The following is a 26,359-nucleotide window of genomic DNA, read 5'->3' as shown; positions in this document are numbered from 1 at the left end:
TGTGTTTGCTCGCAAACGAAAAAAAAAAACCGATTTCAATTACATCGACGAGTAATACAACATAGATCGACGAAAAAAATAGTCAAGTAACTACGCGTTATAAAAGATTACTCAAAAAGTAGTTATCAGATCTCGATAAAATTTATATGTGACTACATGATAAAAATCAGCTTTCGATTAAATTAAAAATTATCAAAATCGGTACACCCAGTAAAAAGTTATTGCGGATTTTCGAGTTTCCCTCGATTTCTCTGGGATCCCATCATCAGATCCTGGTTTCCTTATCATGGTGCCAAAATAGGGATACTCCTTTTCCAACAAAAAAAGAATTATAAAATCGGCACATCCAGTAGAAAGTTATGTGGTATAATACAACGTAGGTCGACGAAAAAAGCGTCAAGTAAAAACGCATTATTAGATATAACTCGAAAAGTAGTTTTTAGATCTCAAATAAATTTAAATGGGACCAATTGACACATACCACCTTTCGATTAAAAAAAATTTGTCGAAATCGGTCCACCCGGTCAAAAGTTCTGATGTAACCATACATAAAAAAAAAATACAGTCGAATTGAGAACATCCTTTTTTGGAAGTCGGTTAAAAAAAATGAAGTTCGAAAAAATCTCACAGAGAAAATTTCACACTAGACGAATTATTTTGCATCGGGGCTCGTATAAAAACAGATTTCAAATTCAAATGTATTATTATTGTTTATTTTTAATTATAACAGTATTTATGGCCAGCACTGTATAAAATTATCAAGCAACTCGAACTTATGCACGATCAAAACAGTTAATGTAACTAGTTTAAATTATTTATTTAATTTAATTAGGTAATAAAGGATATCGGAAAAAAGGAATTAAATTGTTTTAATAGAATATAATACGCGTTGTAGTCTTATATTATATAATAATTTAAATATAAAGTTTATTGCATACAAAATATTATAAAAACATTATAAGGAATGGTACAAGTTACAAGTAATAATATTTTATATGGACTTCAGTTTATGAAGTAGTCGCTGTCCCTCTGCGCTTTTATCCCATTCCAATGCTGATAACAGTGTTTTCTGTAAAAAATAAAATGTAATTAATGTTTATGACAATTGTAGCACCACATTCTTACGTTCCGTTCAGTCCCGCGATCACACGGATTGAACCTGAACAGAAAAGAAAGATAAATGAAGAGATAACTTCATAAAATGATAATTAAAAAAACTAGCTGAGCCGGCGAATATCATACAATTTGCACGTCGTTCGGAAATTATGCGCGTACATACATTATAGCGTATATGTATGTACGCGCATAATTTCCGTTTGGCTTAGCATGGTTTTTTTGCCGCCCGGGGCCCACCGACAGTTTGCCGCCCTTACCAATTCATTTAATTTTTTTATTATGTTCAATTAACGACTTCAATAAAGGATGAAGTTTTCAATTATACAATTTTTAGATTTATAATACGCATTTTAGAATAGCCAAAACGTTTACAAGCTATTGTTGAAATAGTGTAGCTAGTGAATGTACAAAAAGAATTTTTAATATTCTGTTATGTAGGTACTTATTGAATTTTTAAAATTTGAGTCTGCTCCACCGTTTACAAAATTCAACTAGCAATAGTATAATTCAAATAGCAATATACAAAATTACTAGTATTAGTGATGCTCTTAAATTATCTACGTATGTATGGTAGTTTTTACCTAATATTATGTAAATTCAGTTATATAAGAGTAAAACATGCTTTACTTACCGCAAAATTATAGCTTGAATCTTGAATTTTTTGTGATAAAACCCACAAATTAACCGCCAAACTGATCATAGAGCTTTCTTTAAGATCACTCCGTTTGATTATTCTCCAAAACAATTCTAAAGCTAAATTGTACTGTTTCTTAGTTTCTTTAACATCACCGAGCGCCTTCAACACAACCAGCAGTTCTTGACATATGGCTGTCGCGTGATTTTCTAAGACTTCGATAAATTCTTCTTCCGAACCATAGAGTTCGTCATTCGAGAGAACTGCGTGAAAATAAAGGTCAAATATAAATGAACAAAAATTATAACCTAAAAAAAAATTAAAAGCAAATAACTGTGTTAAAAATATAGTAAGTACCTCCATCAATGTGGTAAACGTATTTTTCTTGTGTCATATGGCAAAGTAGATCTAAAGTCCTGACTAGTAAAGTATAATACAAAGGATCAGTTTTCTTCCAGTGTATTCTCTCCATAACTTTTATAAATCCACTCAGTATGTACGCTTTGCTGGTACTATCCATATTGTCCTGTCCGAAATAAAGTTTATTTTTAACGAATGAAATTATAATGTATTTGTACAAAATTGATTTTTGTATTTAGATGTATTTTTTTTCAGTACAATTGAATGAATCAAAAAACCAAAGAGTATAATTAATATGCCTACTGTAATTTTAATTTTTATACTTGTTGTTACAAATAAAAATGGTACATTGGTACACTCACCGGTAAAATAAGGAGAGTGGAGAGAAAATTGCTTAGAAGACCAAGAACTTTATCATGCGTCGGTTTGTTTTGACCGTCTTCTTGAATGTATTGAGGAATGTCTGGGATGAGACCCACGAAAGCTTTTAAGTTTGCCTCAGCTACAAATATATATAAAATGCTTTATTGACTATGCTGATGTATGCTATCTTGATGTGACAGAGGAGCTGCTTAGAAAATTGGAGCGACTTCAAAATCTCGCAGTATGTTTCATTTTTGGCCTACGAAAGTTTGATAGCATCTCTCATTTCCGTGCTCAGATCAAATGGCTCCCTATTCGCCTTCGCCGTGATATGCATATCCTATCTACTCTCTTTAACATCATACGTGACTCAAACTCTCCTCCTTATCTTCGATCCCGTTTTCACTTCCTACCCTCTCGTAATCGTCCCAGGCGCCCACCAAACCATTGGCATTACACCACAGCTGGATGTACCAAAGTGCAATACCAAATTCAAACTGAATTCATTTGCGGTACGCGCCTCTTTACTGTGGAACAAACTCCCAGAAAGCATTCAAAAGAGTCCTTCTCTTGTTTCCTTCAAACGTAAATTAAAGGAGCACTTTATTTCTCAACTCAATTTACAATCATCTACTTAATGAATATGTAACTATATAATTACCTATAATATTATATCATGTATTTGTATTTATGTGTGTACGTATGTATGTATGTATGTATGTATGTATGTATTTAAGTAGTGTGCGTGTATATGTATTTGTATGATATCTATGTAAGTGTATGTATTTATACCTGTAAGTATGTAATATATCATGTTCTTTAGCTATTACGTTATTATTTCTTGCACTGTGTTCCCCGCTATATGACACTCTCTCATGACCATTGGTTGACTGGAAGAGATCTCTTCTAGAGATAAGTCACCTTTGCCATCAATTTTATGTTTAATTTTTCTGTACATTATTTTTAGTGCAATAAAGTATATAATATGTTTATCACACCTGCAAATCTTTAATCTGTTATTTTTTTTACAACAATTACAAAAGAAATCGCCCATACAGTGTGAAAAGCCTAAAATGCCGAAAAGAAAGTGACCTCACTCGAGAAATATTCAACGCTAGAAAGACATGAATAATGATGATGATGAATAAATCTGGCAAATATCCAAACAAGACACGGCTGAAACCGTGAGTGACGTCTAACATCGACGTAAAATTTAAGTTTGTAATAGTAAAAACAATTTTATACAATACACAACTTTTATTTTATAGAGTGATGAGGAATGAATTGTGGTCAGCATTGTCCGTGAATGGTGTGAGCAGTGTCCTCATACGAGCATTGCAATCTCTTTATAGGGATTCTAGTGCTTGTGTGAGGATAAATGGGGCATACACTGAATGGTTTAATATCGAAAAAGGTGTTAGACAGGGATGTGTAGCGTCACCGTGTCTGTTAAATCTATTTATGGACAACTGTTTGAAAGATTTAAAAGAGAATGAAAGTGGGCTGAGAATGCTGAGTTATTCGTCAAATGTCTTCTCTATGCTGATGACTAGTATTACTTGCGTCTTCGGTCGAGGAGTTGCAGGAGATGATAACTGCTATGAATGGAGTTTTTGTAAGAAAGGGAATGAAGATGAATGTAAAGAAGACGAAAGTGATGGTTTTTGAAAGAGATGAGGCAGTGACAGACTGCAATATCGTTGGAGATGAACAAATTGAACAGGTGAATGAGTTTGTGTATCTCGGTTCAAAGTATACAAGAGATGGAAAGTGTGAGAGTGATATTGAAAGAAGAGTGAATGCAGGAAACAGGGTGAATGAAGCTTTGCACTCCTTTATAAGCAGTCGGAAGATGTATAACAAGGCTCGTTTGGCTGTGCATGTTGGTTCCGACACTCATGTACGGAAGTGAAAGTTGGGTATGGCAAAAGAAACATGAAAGCAGAATAAATGCAGTTGAGATGAGAGCGTTAAGAAGTGTGATAGGAGTTAAACTGAGTGACAGGATAAAAAATAGTGAGATAAGGAAACGTTGTGGTCTGAAAGAAGATGTAGTGACAAAAATTGAGAAAGATATGCTCAGATGGTTTGGCCATGTCGAGAGAATGAGTGAAGAACGATTGACGAAAAAAGTGTATAAGGCAAGTGTGAATGGAAGGTTTGGAAGGCCCACCAACCTAGGCGGACGTTCCGAGACCAAATAAGGGACGTCTTCAAAAAAGGCCAGGTCAAGAGTACCCTAAACCGAAGAGCATGTATGAAGGGAATAATGAAAATGGACGAAGCGAAAGAAGTATGTAAGGATCGTAACAAGTGGAAAGAAGTGGTCTCTGCCTTCCCCTACGGGAAAGAGGCGTGATTAAATGTATGTATGTATGTGTTTTACAGGATTTTGACTATTGCAGAACACTAGCATACTAGCTAGCCAGACAAACGTCCTGTCTTGCGAATTTTCAAAGGCATGAAGCCTAAATAGAAAAAAATATATATGGATAAGGGCACTAATCACTATATTACATAATTGTGTTTGCTGGCAAACGAAAAAAAAACCGACTTCAATTACATTGACAAGTAATATAACGTAGGTAGACGAAAAAATAGTCAAGTAAATACGCATTATCAAAGATTACTGCAAAAGTTGTAATCACATCTCGATAAAATTTAAATGTGACCACATGATAAACATCGGCTTTCGATTAAATTAAAAATCATCAAAATCGGTACACCCAGTAAAAAGTTATGCGGACTTTCGAGAGTTTCCCTCGATTTCTCTGATCTGACACTTAGGATATCTACTTTCCAACAAAAAAAGAATTATCAAAATCGGTTCATAAACGACGAAGTTATCCCCGAACATACAAATATATATATATATTTTTTTTTAATATATAGACTAGCGCTTGACTGCGATCTCACCTGATGGCAAGTGAAGATGCAGCCTAAGGTGGTGCGCGCTTGCCTAGAAGATGCCTATTCACTCTTGATTTCGAAGTAACCTTGAGTAACCTCCTCTTTTTTGAAGTCGGTTAAAAATACAACATATCAAACACACAAAAAATGTCACAATACCTTAACACTGGATTTTTATGTATATGTCGGAAACAGTCATTAATTCAGAATGAAAAAAGGAAGTTCTAGTTGTCCGAGTTAAAATTTGCATATACAGTCGACTCTTGTTAATTCAAACCTGCGATAATTCGAACCTCTCTATAATTCAAAGTCACCACGAGTTCCCTACAAAATCTCCTTATATTTCGCACTAAATCTATACATTTTTATACACTTGGTAATTCAAACGAAAAAACCATTGCTACATGACAAAACGACGCGCTTATTTGAACTCATCGGCGTCAAACACTCGACAATTCAAAGTTGCAAAGAGAAAGATACAGAAACAGAGATTCTAACTTGATACATACATGTATGATGATACACTTTTTATTATGATAAGTTTGACACACACTTCCGCACAAATTGGTTTGTTTAGTTACCTATGTTTCAGTTACTCTTTCGTTGTATACAGATTAAAAGTTTATGTTAGTTATGAGTTTTAAAAAGTATAAATGTTTGACGATTGCTGAAAAGAAGAAGTTAATCGAAAAAGTAGATGAGGTGAGAAGAAAGATTATTTTTGTCATTGTTAAAGAATAGCAGTTAATAAATTACCCCTGTCCGATGCAGACAGCCAGCAGGGCGGAGTGCGCGCCCAGCAGGTAGAGCTGCGCGCGAGCCAGCGCACACTGCAGCGAGGGCACGGTCACGAAGCAGTAGGTCAGTGTGTCTCACCCTGTCCGATGCAGGCAGCCAGCAGGGCGGAGTGCGCGCCCAGCAGGTAGAGCTGCGCGCGAGCCAGCGCACACTGCAGCGAGGGCACGGTCACGAAACAGTAGGCGGCGCAGGCGCGCGGCAGCCAGCTACCGCGCGCCCGTCCTGCACGCGCGGCCAGCGCGTGTACGCCCTGCACCACACCGATCACTTATTTTATTATTATATAAGAGGTAAGGCACCGCCATGGACATGGGTCAAGATGGCTCATCCCATGACTCGGAAACTTACAACAGAATTTTTAGATTTATATACAATGTTTTAAAAATTATGTTTCGCAAAATATTATTGAAATAGTTTAGAGTGATGGTAAATTTGAGAAAAGCAATTTTCTATTATGTACTTGTAATTTTTATATTTATTTTCTTCTGCACACCTTTACAAAATTCTGAATATGCTCATGGACACAGCAGGATATATCCAGCTCAAAATTTGGAATAACCCGTCTGGCGAAGTACTTCAACATTACAGAAGATCATGGGTTGTCTGGAAGAAATGGCTAATTAGCCATAAATCCGCCCATTGTACTTCACTGTCTGTATCTTTATGCTTTGTTTGTAATATATTTGTGGTGTACAATAAAGTATAAAATAAATAAAATAAATAAAATAATAATTAAAAAAAAAAACAAAAAACCCGCCTGCGTGAAGAACAACTAATAGAAAATCAACTGAAAAAGCTGGAACAAGATAAAAATTCAATATGCACACAAAGTCAGCGAAATAAATAGAAACAATATCAAACATTTTGTGCTGTACATTTAAAATATATTAATACGGTAGTCCTTCGAAACTTTATGCAACGTCGTACATAACATGCAGTCGGAGGAGTAACACTATTTGCAGTGTACGCTAGAATAGCTCGCAGATGGCAGATTTTTTTGCGACTTACTTGACAATTATCGTTACAATTCACACACTATCTTTAAAAATTATTTATTTATTTATTTTGGGAGGAACAACAGCTGAGAAATACAATGTACAAAATTATATAGAAACTAGCCGACCCGTGCCCATTTCGTTGGGCGTTTTAGGAGTAATTATTATTATATTAACTAAATAACATACTTTAAAGAATAAATTTTATAGTATTGTATTGTATTGGGCTCGGTTTTCCGCATTTAGACGCAAAGGTGGTCCATTATGCGTGAAAAAAATTTAATAGTACTTAAAAAAATAATATGTTACTCCTACGCCATCTATCAAAAATCGAGAAAACGTCGTCGATAGACTAAAATAGGACTAAATTAATAACGTCGAAAGACTAATAAATTGTTTTCTAATAGCGATAGATGACGCTAGTTTATTTACCATTTTGATATTATATTTTAATCTTTTTCTTATTTACTGAATTTTTTGTTCAATTACAATAAAATATAGCCTATGTCACTCCTGAATAGTGTAGCTTTTTGTTAGTGAAAAAATTTTTATGATCGGATTTGTATTTGCGAAGATTACCCCCTACATACAAACAAAGTTATAAACTTTACTTATTTATAGTATTAGTATAGAATGTAATGTATGTAATATAAATAATAAAATTAAATGTAATAGTATAGGTATAGAATAATGTAATTGTAATGATAAGGCTTTATATATGTACTTAATAAGATAGGATTAGTAATATAAAATATTAATAAAAATTAAAAAAAAAGAAAGCTAAATTGATAAAATGATATCTAAGCACATAAAAAAAAGTACCTAACTACTAACAATAACATAGGTTAAGTGTACATTGTAAGTAGCAAATAAGTGTACATATATTGTAGCTAGAAAATAAGTGTAAATATAATAAAAGTAATTACTATATAAAAATATAAAAAAGCAATATGTAGAATAGTCTTGATCAGTGGACTCGCGTTGAGTTTTAGAAATTTTAAGACTAGTTACTAAGGCTTCTAGGATTCTAAAGTTGCGGAGATTATACCGATGCATGTTAAAAATACATGGAATAACAAAAGCACAACAAGGGCATAATAAGCCTGTGGATATATCACTAAAATAAAAAAAATACAAAAAGTATTAGAATAGATATAATTGTGTTTGCTCGCAAACGAAAAAAAAACCGACTTCAATTACATCGACAAGTAATACAACGTAGATCGACGAAAAAATAGTCAAGCAACTACGCGTTATCAAAGATTACTCAAAAAGTAGTTATCAGATCTCGATAAAATTTATATGTAACCACATGATAAACATCAGCTTTCGATTAAATTAAAAATTATCAAAATCGGTACACCCAGTAAAAAGTTATTGCGGATTTTCGAGAGTTTCCCTCGATTTGTCTAGGATCCCATCATCAGATCCTGGTTTCCTTATCATGGTACCAAACTAGGGATATCCCCTTTCCAACAAAAAAAGAATTATCAAAATCGGTACATCCAGTAGAAAGTTATGTGGTATAATACAACGTAGGTCGACGAAAAAAGCGTCAAGTAAAAACGCATTATTAGATATAACTCGAAAAGTAGTTGTTAGATCTCAAATAAATTTAAATGGGACCAATTGGCACACACCACCTTTCGATAAAAACAAAATTTGTCGAAATCGGTCTACCCTGTCAAAAGTTCCGATGTAACATACATAAAAAAAAAAAAAAAAAAAAAAAAAAAAAAAAATTGGAAGTAGAAGTAAAAGAAGACCTTTTTTGGAAGTCGGTTAAAAAGCTACCAACATTTCCCCACTGGTAGTCACAAAATATTAAAAAGAAAACTTACGCTACATATAAACCGTAGTAACAAAAACACGTATAGATTACAAAATTTGGTTAGTGAAATGATGTAAGCAAACAGATTTAGGTGCAGTTAAACTTTAGATACAATTATAAAACTATACATAAAAAAAAATATAAACTTATTACTTATTAAAGAAAAAATTACTGATTAGGTTTCTTGTAGCTACACAACTAGCGTTAAATTGATCTAAGTCGAATTTTTTAGAATATGCATTAAATTTACTACCCGCCAGACAAATGAGTTTTGCATATAGTTTGTGGAAACTACTGGTGTGTGTACTAACGGGTTATTGCGAAAATGTTTAGTAGGTACTCCTAAGGAGACTTTGGCTAAAAGATCAGGGCAATCTATTAAGTTACTTGTAATATTTAAAAGATAAATTAAGTCACTATGTGCACGTCTTAGTTCAAGGGGGAGAATATGAAATTTTTTGCAAAGTTGCAGATAGTGTTTCGAGTTATATGGTTGATTTGATTTGAAACAAATGAATTTAATAAAAAAAAAATTGTATGTTCTCAAAACGCACGATGTATGCACCGTACTTGGGGTTCCAGACCTCGGAGGCGTACTCCAAATGACTTCGGATTAGTGAGCAGTATAATAATTTTATAGTTTTGATTTCTTTGAAATCCACAGAAGTTCGCATCACGAATCCTAAAGCCTTAGATGCTTTAGTTATGATGTTGTTGATGTGAGTATCATACAGAAGCCTAGAATCTAGCATTATTCCAAGGTCCTTAATAAAGATCACTCTCTGAAGTGTATGACCTTCCATAGTGTAATCGCAGATTGAAATGTTACTCTTCCTGGCATACGTTATAACACTACATTTGGACGCATTTAAGTCCAAGAGATTGTTGTGACAGTAATTTTCAAGTCTCAGGAAATCAGCTTGTAGATTATGAGCATCATTCTCACTTACAAATCTGGAAAATATCTTCATATCGTCAGCGAAACAGAGCAGTTGAGACGAATGGAGGCAGGAGTTAACATCATCAACAAAAATTACAAACAACAATGCATCAAGCAACGATACTTGAGGTACTCCACTTGGAATGGTTACCCAACCAGATACCAATTGCTGACAACGACCGCCTGTGAGCGATTATCTATATACGAAAAGAACCATCTATGCAGTTCACCCCTGATACCGACCTGATCTAACTTGTTTAGGAGGAGTCTGTGGTGTATCCGATCGAATGCTTTACTGTAGTCAGTATAGATTACATCTACCTGAGCGCCATCCACCATAGCAGCCAATAAAAAATCATTAAAAAGAATTAAGTTCGAAACAGTTGACCGACCCTTCAAGAACCCGTGCTGAATGAGACTTAAAGACCCCTGAAGCGCTGCATAAATCTGATCATAAACGATTTTCTCAAATAACTTCGCTAAAATACGGAGTTTTGAGATAGGCCTGTAGTTTATTATTTTTTGTTTACTGCCTTTTTTATGAACAGGTGATATATAGGCAGACTTCTATATATTTGGCACAATACACTCTTTGAGGGAACGTTTAAATAGTAGATAAACAGGGAATGCAAGCGATACTGCACATTTTTTTAAAAAAACATGCAGGTATTTTATCAGGTCCAGCCGATTTAGAAGCATCTAGTTTAAACAGAATCTTTTCAACTATCTTCGGGCACACCGTTATGCTTGAGATATTTGAGACACTTGGAGTGGTTACCGCCGTGACGTCACCTAAGTCGGGAGAGAAAGTACTAGAAGCGAGGAACGTTGAGCGAAAAAAATGAGGAAAAGGCATTGCAAATTGCTTCACTTGTATTGAGCAAATCGTTATTGTATTCCAAAACACTTGGCATGGCCGCAGACTTCGACCTTGATTTATAATACGACCAAAAGTATTTCGGATTTACTGTAATTGAACTTTCAATAGATCGCATGTAGTGGATGTAACATTCTTGTTCCAAGATTTTGGCTCTAGTACGTAGAATCCGAAAAGATTCTTCGTCAGACCTATTATACCATACGTCTTAAACTTTTTATAGTATTTAGATTTTTCTTTTAAGACTTTCACTAACGCTCGGGAGAACCACTTAGGATATCTTTCGTTGGAAGATAATTTGACGGGAACATGTTTATCTCTTATTGAATACAACACTATAAAAGTGCGCAAGAGAATCATTTATAGATTCAGCCGAAACAATGTAATCCCAGTTTATGTTTAATAGTTCTGAGTTAATTTCGCTATAATTAGCGCGATGGTATAGATACTGCTTATACCGAGGACGGTTCAGAATGGAATAACAAACGGTGCTCATTTCGATGGTTAATACGCCGTGGTGCTGATCGACAGGTACCAACGGGTCAGCACTGGCGTCACATACGGTGAGAGAAACATTACATAAAACGAGGTCCAACGTTCTCTTATAGTCGTTCGTGATACCGTTATATTGTTTTAAATTTAAGGAGTTTATTTCGTCTATAAGGAACGTCTCGGCCTCGGTATAGTAGTTGGTGGGGTTAAATGAGTTACTGTTGTCATCGTTAGAGGGAATCCATAAAATTCCGCTGAGGTTGAAGTCACCAACAATCAAATACTGATCATTTGGGTATTCCATATGAATTCGAGTAACACATGAGAAATAATTACATAAATGTTGTGAGAATGATAAGCCCTGATTATGGTTACATAAGTAAAGAACACAAACGTGTAACTTGCGTTCCAATGTACCAGTTCTATATGTTACCGTTATCCATAAATCCTCCGCACTCGAGTGAAACTCAGGCCGGGGGATAACTAGCAAGTCGCGGCGGACTGCAATTAACACACCACCTCCCCTAGTCTGCCCCGTTAAGCTGTAATCGCGATCGCTACGAAATACCATATAACGTCCATCGAATATTTCTGTCTTAAAAATACTGTCAAGAAGCCAAGCCTCCGTTAACATAATAATATCATACGAACATAAACATAGGTTACGATAAGATACCGTAGTTTTGGTGCGCAATCCCCGAACGTTTTGATAATAAATATTAATTAATAATAATATTAGTCATGTCTTCATAAACTTACGTCATGTCGCAAATCCTTCATTGCTGAAACAAATCATATTAGGCTAATCAATATCTGGCTCTGTGTCAGTCGCTTCTTACCTACTGCATTTTGTCATGGTGCTGGGTGTGGTCAAGAGCTATTTTCAAGGTCTGCATTATTAAGCCGGTACATTTTCCTACTGTTACAATGTTCCAGTTGTGCGAGGTTTTGACAGTCAGACAGCTATTTATACTTAGAGTTATCCTGAACGCATACAACGACAGCCTTACAATTCACTGCTACAAAGACGTGGTAAACATCAAGTATGTCATAATTTAACCACATTTAAAACACGCTTCGGAAATATATTTTGAGTTTTCTGGGTCATTACCTTTACAAGAAGCTTAACGAAATATTAAATATATACCCATTGACAAGACAAAATGCAAACCTAAAAGTACGCCAATACTTACAGAAATTAAACTACGAAGACACAGAAAAACTATTAATCATACCACAGTAAAAACTGGTTACACACGTTGAGAGCAAGGAGGATGTACTACAGCAAATATAGGACTCACACACACAACACAAATTTCAAATAGAGTTTACATAGCTTACCTACAAACAAACTTAATGCATAATTACATACACTCACAAAACACTCTCACACACATAACACACACACACTCAACTCACACACACAAACGCATACATACAAACTTAAGCAATTCATGAAATAATTTAGAAGTTAAGTTGATATACTTACCATCTTACAAACTAAAGGCTAATATGTATATATTCAATTAATGTATAAGATTGAAGGTTCACTACACCAGGCACCTATTACTGTGTAATAAATACACGAAGGGAAGGGTGCTGATAGCCGAAATACAGGGTAAACCTAATTCGACTACAGCCGATAATCTCACTAATTTTGATATTTTTGTCACATTATCAATGTAATATAGAGTGACTTTGTGGAAATCAAAATATTATTAATATTATTATTACAAATAGTTACAAGAAAATATCAAAAACTATCATTACAAACTAATAAATAATTACTGCTGCATCACGCCTTAAAGATCATTCAAGACGATGACGTAGAATAATTTAATTGAACAATAAAAACCATTTGGCATTTTTATGATTTTCTGCCAATGTCGCTCACATAGATTAGTCGATACATATACCTAAACAGTCAATTTGAAGATTTTTTTTTACTTTTTGTTTTACTTGCGTTATTTCCTAAAGCTGTGTGGCTATGGCAGTAAAGAATATAGTCACCCCCTCTCTTCCCATGGGTGTCGTAAAAGGCGACTAAGGGATAACACAGTTCCACTACCACCTTGGAACTTATAAAGCCGAACGATGGCGGGATAACCATCCAACTGCTGGCTTTGAAATACACAGGCCGAAGACGAGTAGCAGCGTCTTTCGTGCGACAAAGTCAGCCCTGCGGTCACCAACCCGCCTGCCCAGCGTGGTGACTGGACTGCGATAGGCTGAAGTGCGTTTGTAAGTCAAACGCCGACCTGGCAGAAGGAAAACATCCTGGTTGAAGAACCTCCGTGAATAGTTTAACCTAAGTACTTGTTTTCTCTTCCGTGGTGCAGCTTCGAAGATTAAGATAGCCATGATGGCCGCTAACCTTCGTAGAGAAGAGGCACCGTGGGAAGAAAAAGATTATCCTAAAAGTTCTTCAAGATATTATTTTAAGTTCGTAATGTAATTTCTAATAATATAAATCTGACACGCGTACACATACCCTACGTTAATAAGAAAAAAGGACAATTTGTTACAGTTTTTTGTAAATATACTTACATGCACTAAAGTGACGAGTACGGAATCGAGTTTAATAAATGCTGAGCGACAGTCGACGTAAAAGTTCAATTGCTGTTGAAAATCGTCTTGATAAGACACCGTTTGTATGAACTTATTTATTAAATCTGCACAAAGTTTTATCTCGTCTTCCACGGTGACCGCACTAAAAAGAAAACCGAATAAGCACATTTTTATTGATTGATAAATATATTACAGATATTTGAGTAACGTATATTCCGTTATAAATAATAATAATAATAACGTTTTTTACTGTGCATCAAAATATACACAAGCAGGAATTACGCAATATTAATTGTTTGCTTGCAAACGAAAAAAAACCGACTTCAATGACACACACACACACTTCAGCCTATCGCAGTCCACTGTTGGACATAGGCCTCCCCAAGTTCGCGCCACAGATCCCGGTCTTCCGCAATCCTCATCCAGCCTACACCGGCAATCTTACATAGATCGTCGGTCCAACGGGCCGGAGGACGTCCCACCCTGCGTTTGACACGACTTCAATGACATCGACAAGTAATTCAACGTAAGTGGACGCAAAATAGTCAAGTAAATACGCATTATCAAAGATTTTCAAAAAGTTGTCATCAGATCTCGATCTTAAATTTGATCGACTTGGGACTACAAGACAAGCATCAGCTAACATAATACTTACTTGATAGAATCGTGTAGTATACAACAAAGTCTCATCAAGCTGGCGATAATGATGTGATCTTCTATTTGTACCGAGTTATATCTCTCGAAGAAAACAGAGAGTACTGTCTTCGCCATCATTGTTCGTTCACTGGACGTCTGTACCAATTCTACGAGAGGCATGAAGGCATCCTGATTTTAAAAAAATGCATTTTTGTTATGCAAATTTATATTAGTTTCATTTTAGTTAACTATCAATTGGAGCAAAAAATAATCATGTTAGTTTCTAAACAGTGAATAGATTTTTTTTTAAATATAATCTATATTTGAATATTGGAATTAACCGGTTAGTACAAATTTTACCATCAAAAAAAGTTCTTCGACATCGGGAATTGACTTCAACATTCTCTTGATAGCCGATTGTATTTGAGAGGAGTAACCGTCAGCAGGCCTACTGCTCTTTATCATGTAGCGTATTGTCCCCCGTAGTAACATATTGATGTGCTGAATCTGAAAATATACGTGTCTTTATGAACATGAATAATTGTGTTTGCTGGCAAACGAAAAAAGAACAGACTTCAATTATATCGACAAGTAATACAACGTAGGTAGATGAAAAAATAGTTAAGTAAATACGCATTATCAAAGATTACTTCAAAAGTTGTAATCAGGTCTCGATGAAATTTAAATGTGACTACATGATAAACATCGACTTTTGATTTAATTAAAAATCATCAAAATCGGTACACCTAGTAAAAAGTTATGCGGATTTTCGAGGGTTTTCCTCGATTTTTCTGGGATCCCATCATCAGATTCTGGTTTCCTTATCATGGTACCTCACTTAGGATATTTACTTTCCAACAAAAAAAGAATTATCAAAATCAGTTAATAAACGACGAAGTTATCGCCGAACATACATAATATATATATATATATATATATATATATGTATACATACATACAGTCGAATTGAGTAACATCCTCCTTTTTTGAAGTCGGTTAAAAATGAAGTTTGTTTATTGGTACTCAATTGGTACTATTACTTTATTGGTAGTCTCAAAAGACTCGCTTATCACGCTATATAAAATTTTCAATTAACATAGTTATTTTTATTACATGGTTATCAGTGCAGCCTCCACAAGTTTACGCCAAAAATAACGTGAACTCATGTGTGTTGCCCATAGTCACCACGCTGGGCAGGCGGGTTGGTGACCGATTACATGGTTATATTAATTATTAATTAAAACGGGATATTTACTATTTTGTTGTATTTTCATTTCGCTTATTTCTAATTTTATGATACCGTTTATACAAGGTAACACCGAAATTTATATAAGCGCGTAACTTCCAAAAGACATTGTCAGGGCAAGATTAGTAATTTTTTTTTATATAAAATTACATATTCACGAAAAAAAATTGGCGGTTCGAAAATCGCCGGTTCAGCTAGTTATACTTAAATATATTTAACAAAAAACTATTTGGTTACCTGTTTAGGTATAGAATTTGTGATTAATAATGATCGAAAACGGAATAATTATCATGTTTATTATTTTCGCTTCGAATGACTTGATCACTCGAGTCTCGTGATCAAGACATTCGAGGTCAATGTCGAAATATCGAGCTCTGCAAAGCGAAAATAATAAACATAGTAAATATCCCGTTTTCGAATAATTTTCGTAATAGAAGTAACCATGTTAATCTAAAATCTTATTAAATATTTATTTTTATTATTTGTCTTAAAGGTTTTTATATAATATATTGTTAGAAACTTTCCCACGACCCGGCCCCTCTACTCAGTGACGTCGTGCGACGGAACGTGGAGGGCGGGGCAATACGCCGCGTGCGCCGCGTCGCATCATGCGATTGTATCGCTCGCTTGGCTTCGAGCTCGCGGCAGCGACGGACGTACTCTTTAGTGCTAATAGGACGCGTATTTATACTTGTGTTGATTAACCAATAAATCTTGTAAGGTTACTCCGTGTCTTATTAATTTAAAAAAAAATTCTCTTTCACTTCTGATTTCTAAGAATATTTAATACCAAATTCGAACTCACCGATAACTGTTTGCAAGCAAACTGTAACCAAGGTTCTAACACTAGAAGGAAGTCTGCGGTAGATTTCATGTTATTTGCTATTTTCCACCAACTTTGACTCAAAGCTTCTGACGAGTGCTGGCGGTAGGGTTCCGCATGGCAGAGGTGTTCTCCGAGTGAACTCAATATTTGACTAAGAAGAACTAAAATCATTATCAATTATTAATAGTGCATATTATAATATATATCGCTTCAGCCTCTAATATCCCACTACTAGGCCTCTTTCCCCATGTAGGAGAAGGATCAGAGCATAATCCACCACGCGGGTTGGTGGATATATTCCCTACTGTTACTATCGATCGCTATCAGGTGTATATGATAACAACCGAGACCGAAAGCTTAACGTGCTAATATATATTGTATATATATACGAGGGCAAGTCAAAAAGTTCGTGGAATGGCGGGATTGGCGAGGGAAAATTTACTCATCGAGATAGGCGCTAATTGAGTGATTCATTGTTAGTATATATACCAAGTTTCAACCTAATCGCGTCATTAGCTTTTGTGTTATCAACGAGTAAACAAGTCACGATGAAACTAGCCACTATGGAGAAAATTGAATATCGTGCCGTCATTAAGTTTCTCACCAAACAAGGAAAGACACCTCAAACCGTTTTTCAAGAGATGTCAGCTGTTTATGGGGACTTCGCTCCTGGGAAAACCATGATTTATAAATGGCACGCCCCTTTCAAACAAGGGACTCCATTGAAGACGACCCCCGACCTGGACTGCTGATTGAGGCTACCACGCCAGAAATAATCGAAAAAGTTGAAAAACTTGTATTGGAAGATGCCCGGCTAAAGACAGCATGCAGCATTAGTTGGAGTATCAGAAATAACCATTTTGAATATCCGACATCAACATCTTGGCATGACTAAAGTCTGTGCAAGATGGGTTCCGAGAATGCCTTTTGCGCATCAAAAACGCGAGCGCGTCGAAAGTTGTCGCGAGTTTTTGGATCGCTGTGGAGAGCAAAGGGAGGAAGTTATGGCCCGAATTGTAACTGGCGATGAAACTTGGGTTCACCATTATGGAATATTATTATATATGGACATAGATCAAGTAAAAAAAGGTAGATAACGCACCTAGAACAGAAAACTGAAGCCACTTTTTTAAAGATGTGTGAGTGAGTGAAGTGTTGACACCTTTTAAAAAAAGTCCCTAAATTTTTTATTAAACAATTAATTTAATATAGGTAAAATGGGTATGTGAAAATAAAAACCTGTTTATAGTTTTAAATAAATTTACTAAAAATAAAACAAAAAATCGGTAGAATAATAAAAAAAATCTATTCGTAAGATAATCGTATGAATGGACACTTCCTATCCCCTCTGTTTATCTCTTTTCAGTTTGCAGTCGGTTTTTTTTAACTATTTTTCTTAAACCTAGAATCCTTTATGTTGTATAAGTTTTTTAAATTTTTCTCGCTTAGAACTCAGAGTCATCGTCATTGTTTGCATTTTACTAATATGATGTAGTCTTATGTTCAAATATTTTTCAATCACTAATCGTATTAAATTGACTTTATGCGCATGGCCAGCATAATTGTGGTCATTTTCTCAGTCTTACAGCCGCTACCCGTTCACCTCTTATTAAAATATTCGTTGGAAACCTAAAACCATGAAATTTGATAGTAAAATATGTGTACCTAGTTTACTCAAAAATTGTAAAAAGTTAAAACATAAAACAAACGAGTTAATAATTCATAAATATATTTTGATTTTTTTATTTTCAATTTATGTAACATAAAATAACACGAGAAAAAAAACAATAACTATGTCTACTTTTTATTTATTTTTCTGATTGCGTACAATTTACTTACCCACATTTTGGGGTATTGAAAAAAAGAACTACTGGCAACACTCCCGTGGTACGTCATTTCGTGACATTGAAATTATAAGTTCCGAATAACCTCAATATTATTTTGGAATAACAAGAAATATAAAGTTTTATATGTACTTACGTGTGAAACGATATTCCTTCAGATTTTTTGTTTACTTTGGTATTGTTTTTGCACCATTTAATCACACAAGACGGCATTTTATAAGCAAAGTTACTGTATGAAGCCTCGTGACATACTAACGAAAATGAGCGTAGTTTGATGCATATGTGTGCGTGAGCGCGTGTATTTACTTGAAGGAGCCGAGTTTTGTGGCTTCACTAACAACAAAGGCCGCGCATTATCTACTTTTTTTTACTATATCTATGTATATGGAAGGAAATATAACATATATAATAATGATAATAATAATAGTGAAGATTGTATAAATATTTATGAAATATATATAAATTATATATATTTTAGTTGTTGTTTTGATTATTATTTTTAAAGAACTGTTGTTTTATTTTATTTCGAAAAATAGTTTTTGAACATTTGAAAATATCTACGTCTTGAAATTTCAAATTGTATGAGTTAGGTAATCTTGTAAGTATAGAATTCTGTACATAGTTGGTGGAGCAGTTCGGGACATAAAATAAGGCAGTGTGTCTTGTGCGTCGTGAAGGGTTGTTTAGTATAATGCGTTCAGCAAGCTCCGGGCAGTGAAAATTACTTCCTCATATATTTTTTAATCTGATCAAAGATTTTTTTTTTCTTTATTACACATAATATTGGTGAAATCATCAACATTTATTTGTTTTGTTGTCAGGTGAATAAATGAGTTATATTTTTGTTGACTTTGATGAAAACCCCACCAATTGAGTGTAGTAGAATTTCATATGTGACGTGAATTGTTATGATGCGATAAATAGCTCATCTTGTTATTTATCTGACTATTTATAGACTATCTTGATAAAAACATATATGTTAAAGTTTTTGGTATTCACATGTAAGCATTATACTTGTCTAGTGTAAAAAAAATTGGTCTTTGTTTAATGTAATTAAGTGTGAAAAACTAAAACTAGCCCGGTGGAGCAATTGGCAGGGGCTTTTTACTTCAGTAGTGGGTTCGATTCCCACGTTGAGACTGGGTGCTATGTTTATATATGTATTATGTGTTACCTATGTCAGGCATTTAGATGCCTACTGTAGGACCAGACGACTGTCTCAATGTTTTAAATAAAAAAATTTACAAACTAATTACAGGAGGTGAAAATATTTTTTTTCAGGTTTTTCAGTGCGAAATCAGTTAAGATAATTGAAGAAAGCATAGTTGATCCAGAAAAAAAGGTGTTAGTCACATACACAAGGAACATAGGATACAAAAAAGTTATGGTATGAGTTTTTAACTTACAGCATAATAGTTTATGTGCCATGTAAATTGCTTATATTGGACCTTCATAGATTAGATTAAGTTTGGAAATAGTTCGTATTGCTTTGTATAGCTGATCATTATTGGTAAATTTCATTGTGTTAAGTGAATAGCTTGTTGATGCAATTTAGAGACCCTGCTCTCTGCTCCAGAGATTTTGGGTTCGATTCCCACCCTGAGTTTGGGTGTTGATATATGTATTAATTTATATGAATAAAAAAAAAAGAATATGTAGTTTTTTCTAGATGGCGAATAGCTCAATTCTCATCACGTGACCAAATTTAACGATCAAAACCAGCGTCAAGCGTCAGCATGAAAATACAGCCTTAGCATCCAATCAATTTTATTCAAGCTGTATAAATTTGAAGATGATCACTTTTGAAAATTTTATTCTAAATGCCAAATTTACTTTTGGTTTAGTTTGAAAAATGATTTTGTCGTTAATTTGTCAAGAAAACTTACCCATGTGTTCTGCTGATTTATGTATTATTTCCAAAATGACTGATGATTTTTTTATAATATTTGGAGAATCGTAAACGGACAGTAAGCAACAGAGTAAAAGTTCACTGGAAAAAAAATTATCTGTCTGTAGGTAAATGTGTATACAAAAATAATATACTCAATAGACTCACAATAAGTAACAATTTCAAATGCACCCAGAACTTCTCCTTTTACATTATCTGTTAAAAGTTATTGATATAGCAAGAGACCCAACATTTACCTATTCTCTGTATTATCACACATTTGTAACAACTCTTCTAAGAAGGTAATTTTGCAGGAAACAGTGTTCAGTGTTCCTGAAAATAACCAATCGATAGCCGGTACATAGAGACTGAGGTACTGATCTGCTGTCAATAGTTGAGTTCCAAATTTTTTTGCCATGGCAGGTTGAAAGATCTGAAAATAATATTAGCCTTTATGTTAGATAGAATTAAATGATATTTAATAATAACTACATAATACTACAATAAGTACATATTATACATAGTCTTGTCCTAATATTGTTGTTACAAAGAATTTTTTTTTTTCTATTGCACTTAAAATTTATTACTATGTATTACAATGTGTTAGTTTAATAGATTAAAAGGAAAGGATACCGGCTCTTTCTCCATACAAACGTAGTCGACTGTTTGTCCCTGGATAATGACACTAGATCAAATATTTTTGTAACATAAAACCTTTTACTGACATGACCATGCCCCTATGTCTTGTTTTTTTTCATATTCTTATTATCATGGAAGTAGGAGACTTCAAAAACTAGAAATATAGCCTAATTTTTTATGCATTTTCAGACACTCATAAAAAAATATATATGCATATTTTCAAAAAAACAATAACATAGCTGAATGCTTTCTTTAGCTTTGTAAAAAAAATGCCTGTTTTAAGGAGAAAATAGTTACCTAAAACGGTTTGTGCTGCAGTTGTCCCTTTCTTGCTGTTTGTGGGATAGGTCTGGGGGAGGGAAGAGTCAAAGCAATACGTATATACGCCAGCGAAATATAAAAATAAAAATATTGTACGTATAGTAAAGTGACATAAAGAGCAAATGAATGATCAATATTAATAAGCCATAGACGAATATAAAATTCATTTTATGTTCAAATATTTTACGCTAAAATATTGCTAAAATTATTTCAAAACCTAATAATATATTGAATATTTTTGCTAAGAATTAGTTACGAAAAAAAAAAATATTAATCGAGCATCATAAAAGGCGACAAATTTATTTTTCGTTTATGTGAAATGGTCGGTAAAAAAGACGTCATAAATAAAATTTACAACAAAATGTCCTATTTTGATTGCTATGTGGCTACGGTAGTAAAGAATATAGCCACTCCCTCTCTTCCCGTGGGTGTCGTAAGAGGCGACTAAGGGATAACACAGTTCCACTACCACCTTGGAACTTACAAAGCCGACCGATGGCGGGATAACCATCCAACTGCTAGCTTTGAAATACACAGGCCGAAGACGGGCAGCAGCGTCTTCACCGTCACCGATCCGCTTGCCCAACGTGGTGACTATGGTGGTGGAAAAACAAACAAGTTCACGCCATTTTTGGCGTGAACTTGTGGAGGCCTATGTCCAGCAGTGGACTATGATCGGCTGAAATGATGATGATGATGATATCATGATTATTATTACCGTAATACTAATAAAAAAATACAATAAGAAAGTTTAAAAAATTAGGACTCTGCTATTTCCCATGCCTATGCTGCCAAACGCTGCCAAGCTGCGAGCTGCGCTTCTTCCATGCCTTCTAGGCTAAAATCAACTTCGAGGTTTACTTTTTCCATTTTTTCAAAGGTTATGCATGGTCAAATATAAAAAAATAAAGGTACGTGGGGGCTTTAGAACCTCCTCTGTTTTTCTTTCGTCGGAAAAAAATTACTTAATTGGTATCTTGACATTACTGAGGAGCAGATTAATAAACTTGAGCGAATCCAGAATTTATGTACCTATGCGATTCATATTTGGACTTCGCAAATATGGTGATATTTCTATGTATTATTTCTGTTTTGGTGTACAATAAAGTGTATTGTTATGTCATGTTACGTTAATCAACCACTCTTTTAAAAAATTGAATCGATTATGTAATTTGCCTAACTAAAAAGACATAAATAAAATCATAGTTAAAAAACCCGCCTGCATGATATTTGTAAGTGTACAGTACATAATGTTTGATATTGTTGTGATTTATTTAGCTGGCTTTGTGTAATTATTGAATTTTGATCGTGTTCCAGCCTTTTCAGTAGACTTTCTATTAGTTGTTCTTCACGCAGGCAAGTTTTTTTTTTAATTATTATTTTTAACCATTGTTATATCGTCGCAATTATGTGTTAACTAATATAACCTATACCTACGTATTAATAACCGCGATAATCATGAGACATTAGAAGTTATATATCTACTATGACAAACGTTTTATACTAGATATGTATGTATCACCACACTACATGTACATACTTTACTTACACTTATACTATATACTATGTATTGACACTATATGTATGTATCTCAACACCCATTCTTACATACACCTCAACCATGTATAATATACATACCTAATTCGTACATAAAGTACCTAAGTATTTCAATAATTACCCACTAAAATATAGTTATGTATCAAATCACATAGAGTATCCAAGTCAAAATAATAAGTAGTACGAAATCCAATAAAAGCAAGTAGAGTCACAGGAGTACGAACCAGAATAAATTCAATAAAACAAGCCAAAGTCAGAAAAAGAGCACTATGCGCTATATGTAGTCAATCGCAAACGAAAGATGCGAATACTAAAAAATATCATCAACAATTAAATAGCTGAATAGCTGGCGCACGCACACTACCACCACGAACTATCCTGCTGGAATGCGGTGGTGTGGCGAACTACAGGGCACTACACCTCGGGACACCGAGGTCGCTCCAGGAAGTCGTCGGCAACGTGAAGGGTCTGCTAGGCTTCCTCAAGGAGCTAGGCTGGCACGAATAGTGTCCACAGCCAATTACGCAAAATAGGCGCATTAAGACGTCGAGTTGCGGAAAATAGCGCGTGCTTATCAACATCAACAACTACCACCACGATTGTCACACATTGACAAAACAGAGCGGAAGTGGCGCGGGGCGCGGTAGCGGCATACAGCGAGACAAAAATTTTTTATTCAAATACCTATTTTTCAAAAGTCTCTTAGGTACCCTTTCCTCTTAATATAATATAAAACCATTAAAAATATTTATATTTTTTTAATGGTTTTATATTATTTTTATACACTTATTCAAAGTGGTCCCCATTGGCTGCAATACAGTCCTTTAAACGTCAAGGCCAGTTCCATGGGAAAATTCTTCACTGCTAATCGTATGGATTGTTTTAGGAACTCCAAATTATCATGGCATTTAGAGAATCTCTAATGAAGTCCGCAACGTTAGCTTTTAAACAAAATTGGGTGGATCGAGCGTTATGATCCAGCGCCGAGTCTTGCTCAAAGGACCATTCTTGTTTATTGAACATGGTGTTGTTAAAATTCTTAACTACCTTCTTTCTTTTCTTAGTATCTTGGTTACACTTGTGCCGATGTTTTGATAGTTTTTTCACAAAAATATGGCTCAGTCATTCATAGCTAACACCCTACCAAACCATCACTGAAGTCGGATAATGCCCACATTGTCCTCTGTTGACTAATTGGGAAACTTCCTTGGAGCTTTGAGGATAATCACGGTAATTTTGTATGTTAAAATATTGCTCAATTGAAAAAATATCTCATCTGTCTACAAAATTTTTCTGTGACCTCTCTTTACGTACTGCTTAAGTAGTTGTTTTGATTTTACCACCCTATTCGATTTTTTAAATTATCATTTACATATTATCTCTTATAGGCTGCAAGTCCTAAGTCAAGAAATAAATCTTGTTCTATCAAACAGAGGAGGTTTCATTGTACCTATCGGACTAATCTAGAGCTCGGTGCACCAACATATGACTAATACCAATCGTATACGCTTCAGCTTGTAATATCGCACTGCTGGACATAAGCCTCTTTTCCCATGTAGGAGAAGGATCAGAGCTTAATCGACAACGCTGCTCCGATGCGGGTTGGCGGATATATTTGCTACTCTTAGTAATGATAGCTATCAGGTGTACATGATAACAACCGGGACCGACGGCTTAACGTGCTCTCCGAGGCACGATGGGCAGACCCACAAGGACTGCACAAACACCCAGACCACGGCAAAGATCTGTATGGCCAATACAAATGTCTGTCACGTGCGGGGATTACGAGTAAATCCGCAACCGCCAGCGCAAAAGCCACAAATCAGTGCTGTGACCGTTGCGCCAATGCGTCGTCCAACCAAATGTATGGAGAATTTTAAAAATTGTATTTTGCTCCATACCTACTTTGTATAATGCAATCACAGCAACTCGGTCCTCTTTATCACACTACTCTTTTTTATACTATCACGAAATATTTTACAATTGATTGGCACGAAAATGAGAAAACACCATACAATGATATAAAAGTGACAGATTCCAAATTCAAATGTAATATTTTGTTTATTTCTATAATTTTAACAGTATTTATGGCCCAGACTATGTACTTAACAGATTTCATGGAAAGAGCTTTCCATAGAAAGTTATTTAAAGTTAAACATACCTGTTGGTATTCTTCAAGAAATTCCTTCAAATTATCGTAGAAATAACATTCGCTCTCCTTGCCAAACAACGAAGAGGCTACTTTACACAAATATACCCTGACATATATACCAACTAGGGGATTTCCAATACCTCTTATCATTGTTATCAGTCTTAAAATTGCAGGTTTTATTTCCTCTTTTGAAATAAACACGTAACATTTTAATAAAGCCATCTCCATGTACAATCGTGGCAGTAGTTCCCTTATTGACGCCATTTTAAACATCCAGTTCTGGCACGTTTCTCTAGCAGACTCTGGTACCAGATTACTATCAATGTCCTCAAACTTTACGTTATCGCTACTGAAAGATTGTTATAAGTATGTTGTATTAGTATTTTTTTACATTAAGTAGTGTATAGATATAGTAAGTAATGTAAGAAATCTGGAACTTAATTGATTATAGCTAAGTAGCTAAACACCAACACACTTGGCCGTTGAGTATGAAGTATTAATTTCTTTATATTTATATGAAAAATTATCATTTCTTTATATTTATATGAAAACATACCCAAAACTCTTTTTTTTAAGGCGATCAAAAACTAAAGCTCCAAAATTGTCCAAAACATCACTTATTAACACAAATTTGCTTGGATAGAATTGCATTACACTAATATCAGACAGCAACTTTGAACATTGAATAGCAATTTTGAAAGCCTTTACCCTTTGTTCTGAGTCCCAGGCCTGCAACATTAATAAAAATATTAATTATTTTAATTTTATTAGTAGCAGTTTAGAAATAAAGAAGATAATGTGAAGAAATATTTGAAAATAAACTTATTATTAAATATTGGTAACCAAATCAAAATAGACTAAAATACCCTCTTAGCTTATGTGATCGTAAGTTTTTATTTAGTTTTAATATTATACAACAAAATAATCTCTGTTAGATTAGGTGGCAAACAATTTGAATATTTATTATAAAACTACCCATTTGAATAATTGTGTTTGCTCGCAAACGAAAAAAAAACCGACTTCAATTACATCGACAAGTAATACAACGTAGATCGACGAAAAATTGTCAAGCAACTACGCGTTATTAAAGATTACTCAAAAAGTTCTTATCAGATCTCGATGATATTTATATGTGACCACATGATAAACATCAGCTTTCGATTAAATTAAAAATTATCAAAATCGGTACACCCAGTAAAAAGTTATTACGGATTTTCGAGAGTTTCCCTCGATTCCTCTGGGATCCCATCATCAGATCCTAGTTTCCTTATCACAGTACTAAACTAGGGATATCCCCTTTCCAACAAAAAAAGAATTATCAAAATCGGTACATCCAGTAGAAAGTTATGCGGTATAATACAACGTA

The 26,359-nt window shown here is 34.5% G+C and overlaps 1 protein-coding gene across 1 annotated transcript in view; it reads right to left on the bottom strand.

Annotated features, from left to right (window-relative positions):
• Positions 1-923: 923 nt before the first annotated feature.
• Positions 924-26,359, bottom strand: part of LOC123653537 (VPS35 endosomal protein-sorting factor-like) — a 30,841-nt gene continuing 5,405 nt past the window's right edge. Inside the window, exons 6-18 of the mRNA XM_045589525.1 lie at positions 25,550-25,722; positions 25,003-25,342; positions 20,582-20,757; positions 20,323-20,426; positions 16,572-16,753; positions 14,881-15,027; positions 14,540-14,709; positions 13,864-14,026; positions 6,260-6,431; positions 2,473-2,612; positions 2,108-2,276; positions 1,748-2,013; positions 924-1,069 (exon numbers count right to left, since the gene is read on the bottom strand). Coding sequence (XP_045445481.1) covers positions 992-1,069; positions 1,748-2,013; positions 2,108-2,276; positions 2,473-2,612; positions 6,260-6,431; positions 13,864-14,026; positions 14,540-14,709; positions 14,881-15,027; positions 16,572-16,753; positions 20,323-20,426; positions 20,582-20,757; positions 25,003-25,342; positions 25,550-25,722 — 2,280 coding nt within the window. The 3' untranslated portion in view covers positions 924-991. The remainder of the gene's footprint in view (positions 1,070-1,747; positions 2,014-2,107; positions 2,277-2,472; positions 2,613-6,259; positions 6,432-13,863; positions 14,027-14,539; positions 14,710-14,880; positions 15,028-16,571; positions 16,754-20,322; positions 20,427-20,581; positions 20,758-25,002; positions 25,343-25,549; positions 25,723-26,359) is intronic.

This window comes from Melitaea cinxia, chromosome 5, assembly GCF_905220565.1.
Source record: "Melitaea cinxia chromosome 5, ilMelCinx1.1, whole genome shotgun sequence".
NCBI classification, from domain to species: Eukaryota; Metazoa; Arthropoda; class Insecta; order Lepidoptera; family Nymphalidae; genus Melitaea; species Melitaea cinxia.
Note: the sequence above shows the minus strand (reverse complement) of the source record. Positions and strands in the feature narration are given on the sequence as shown.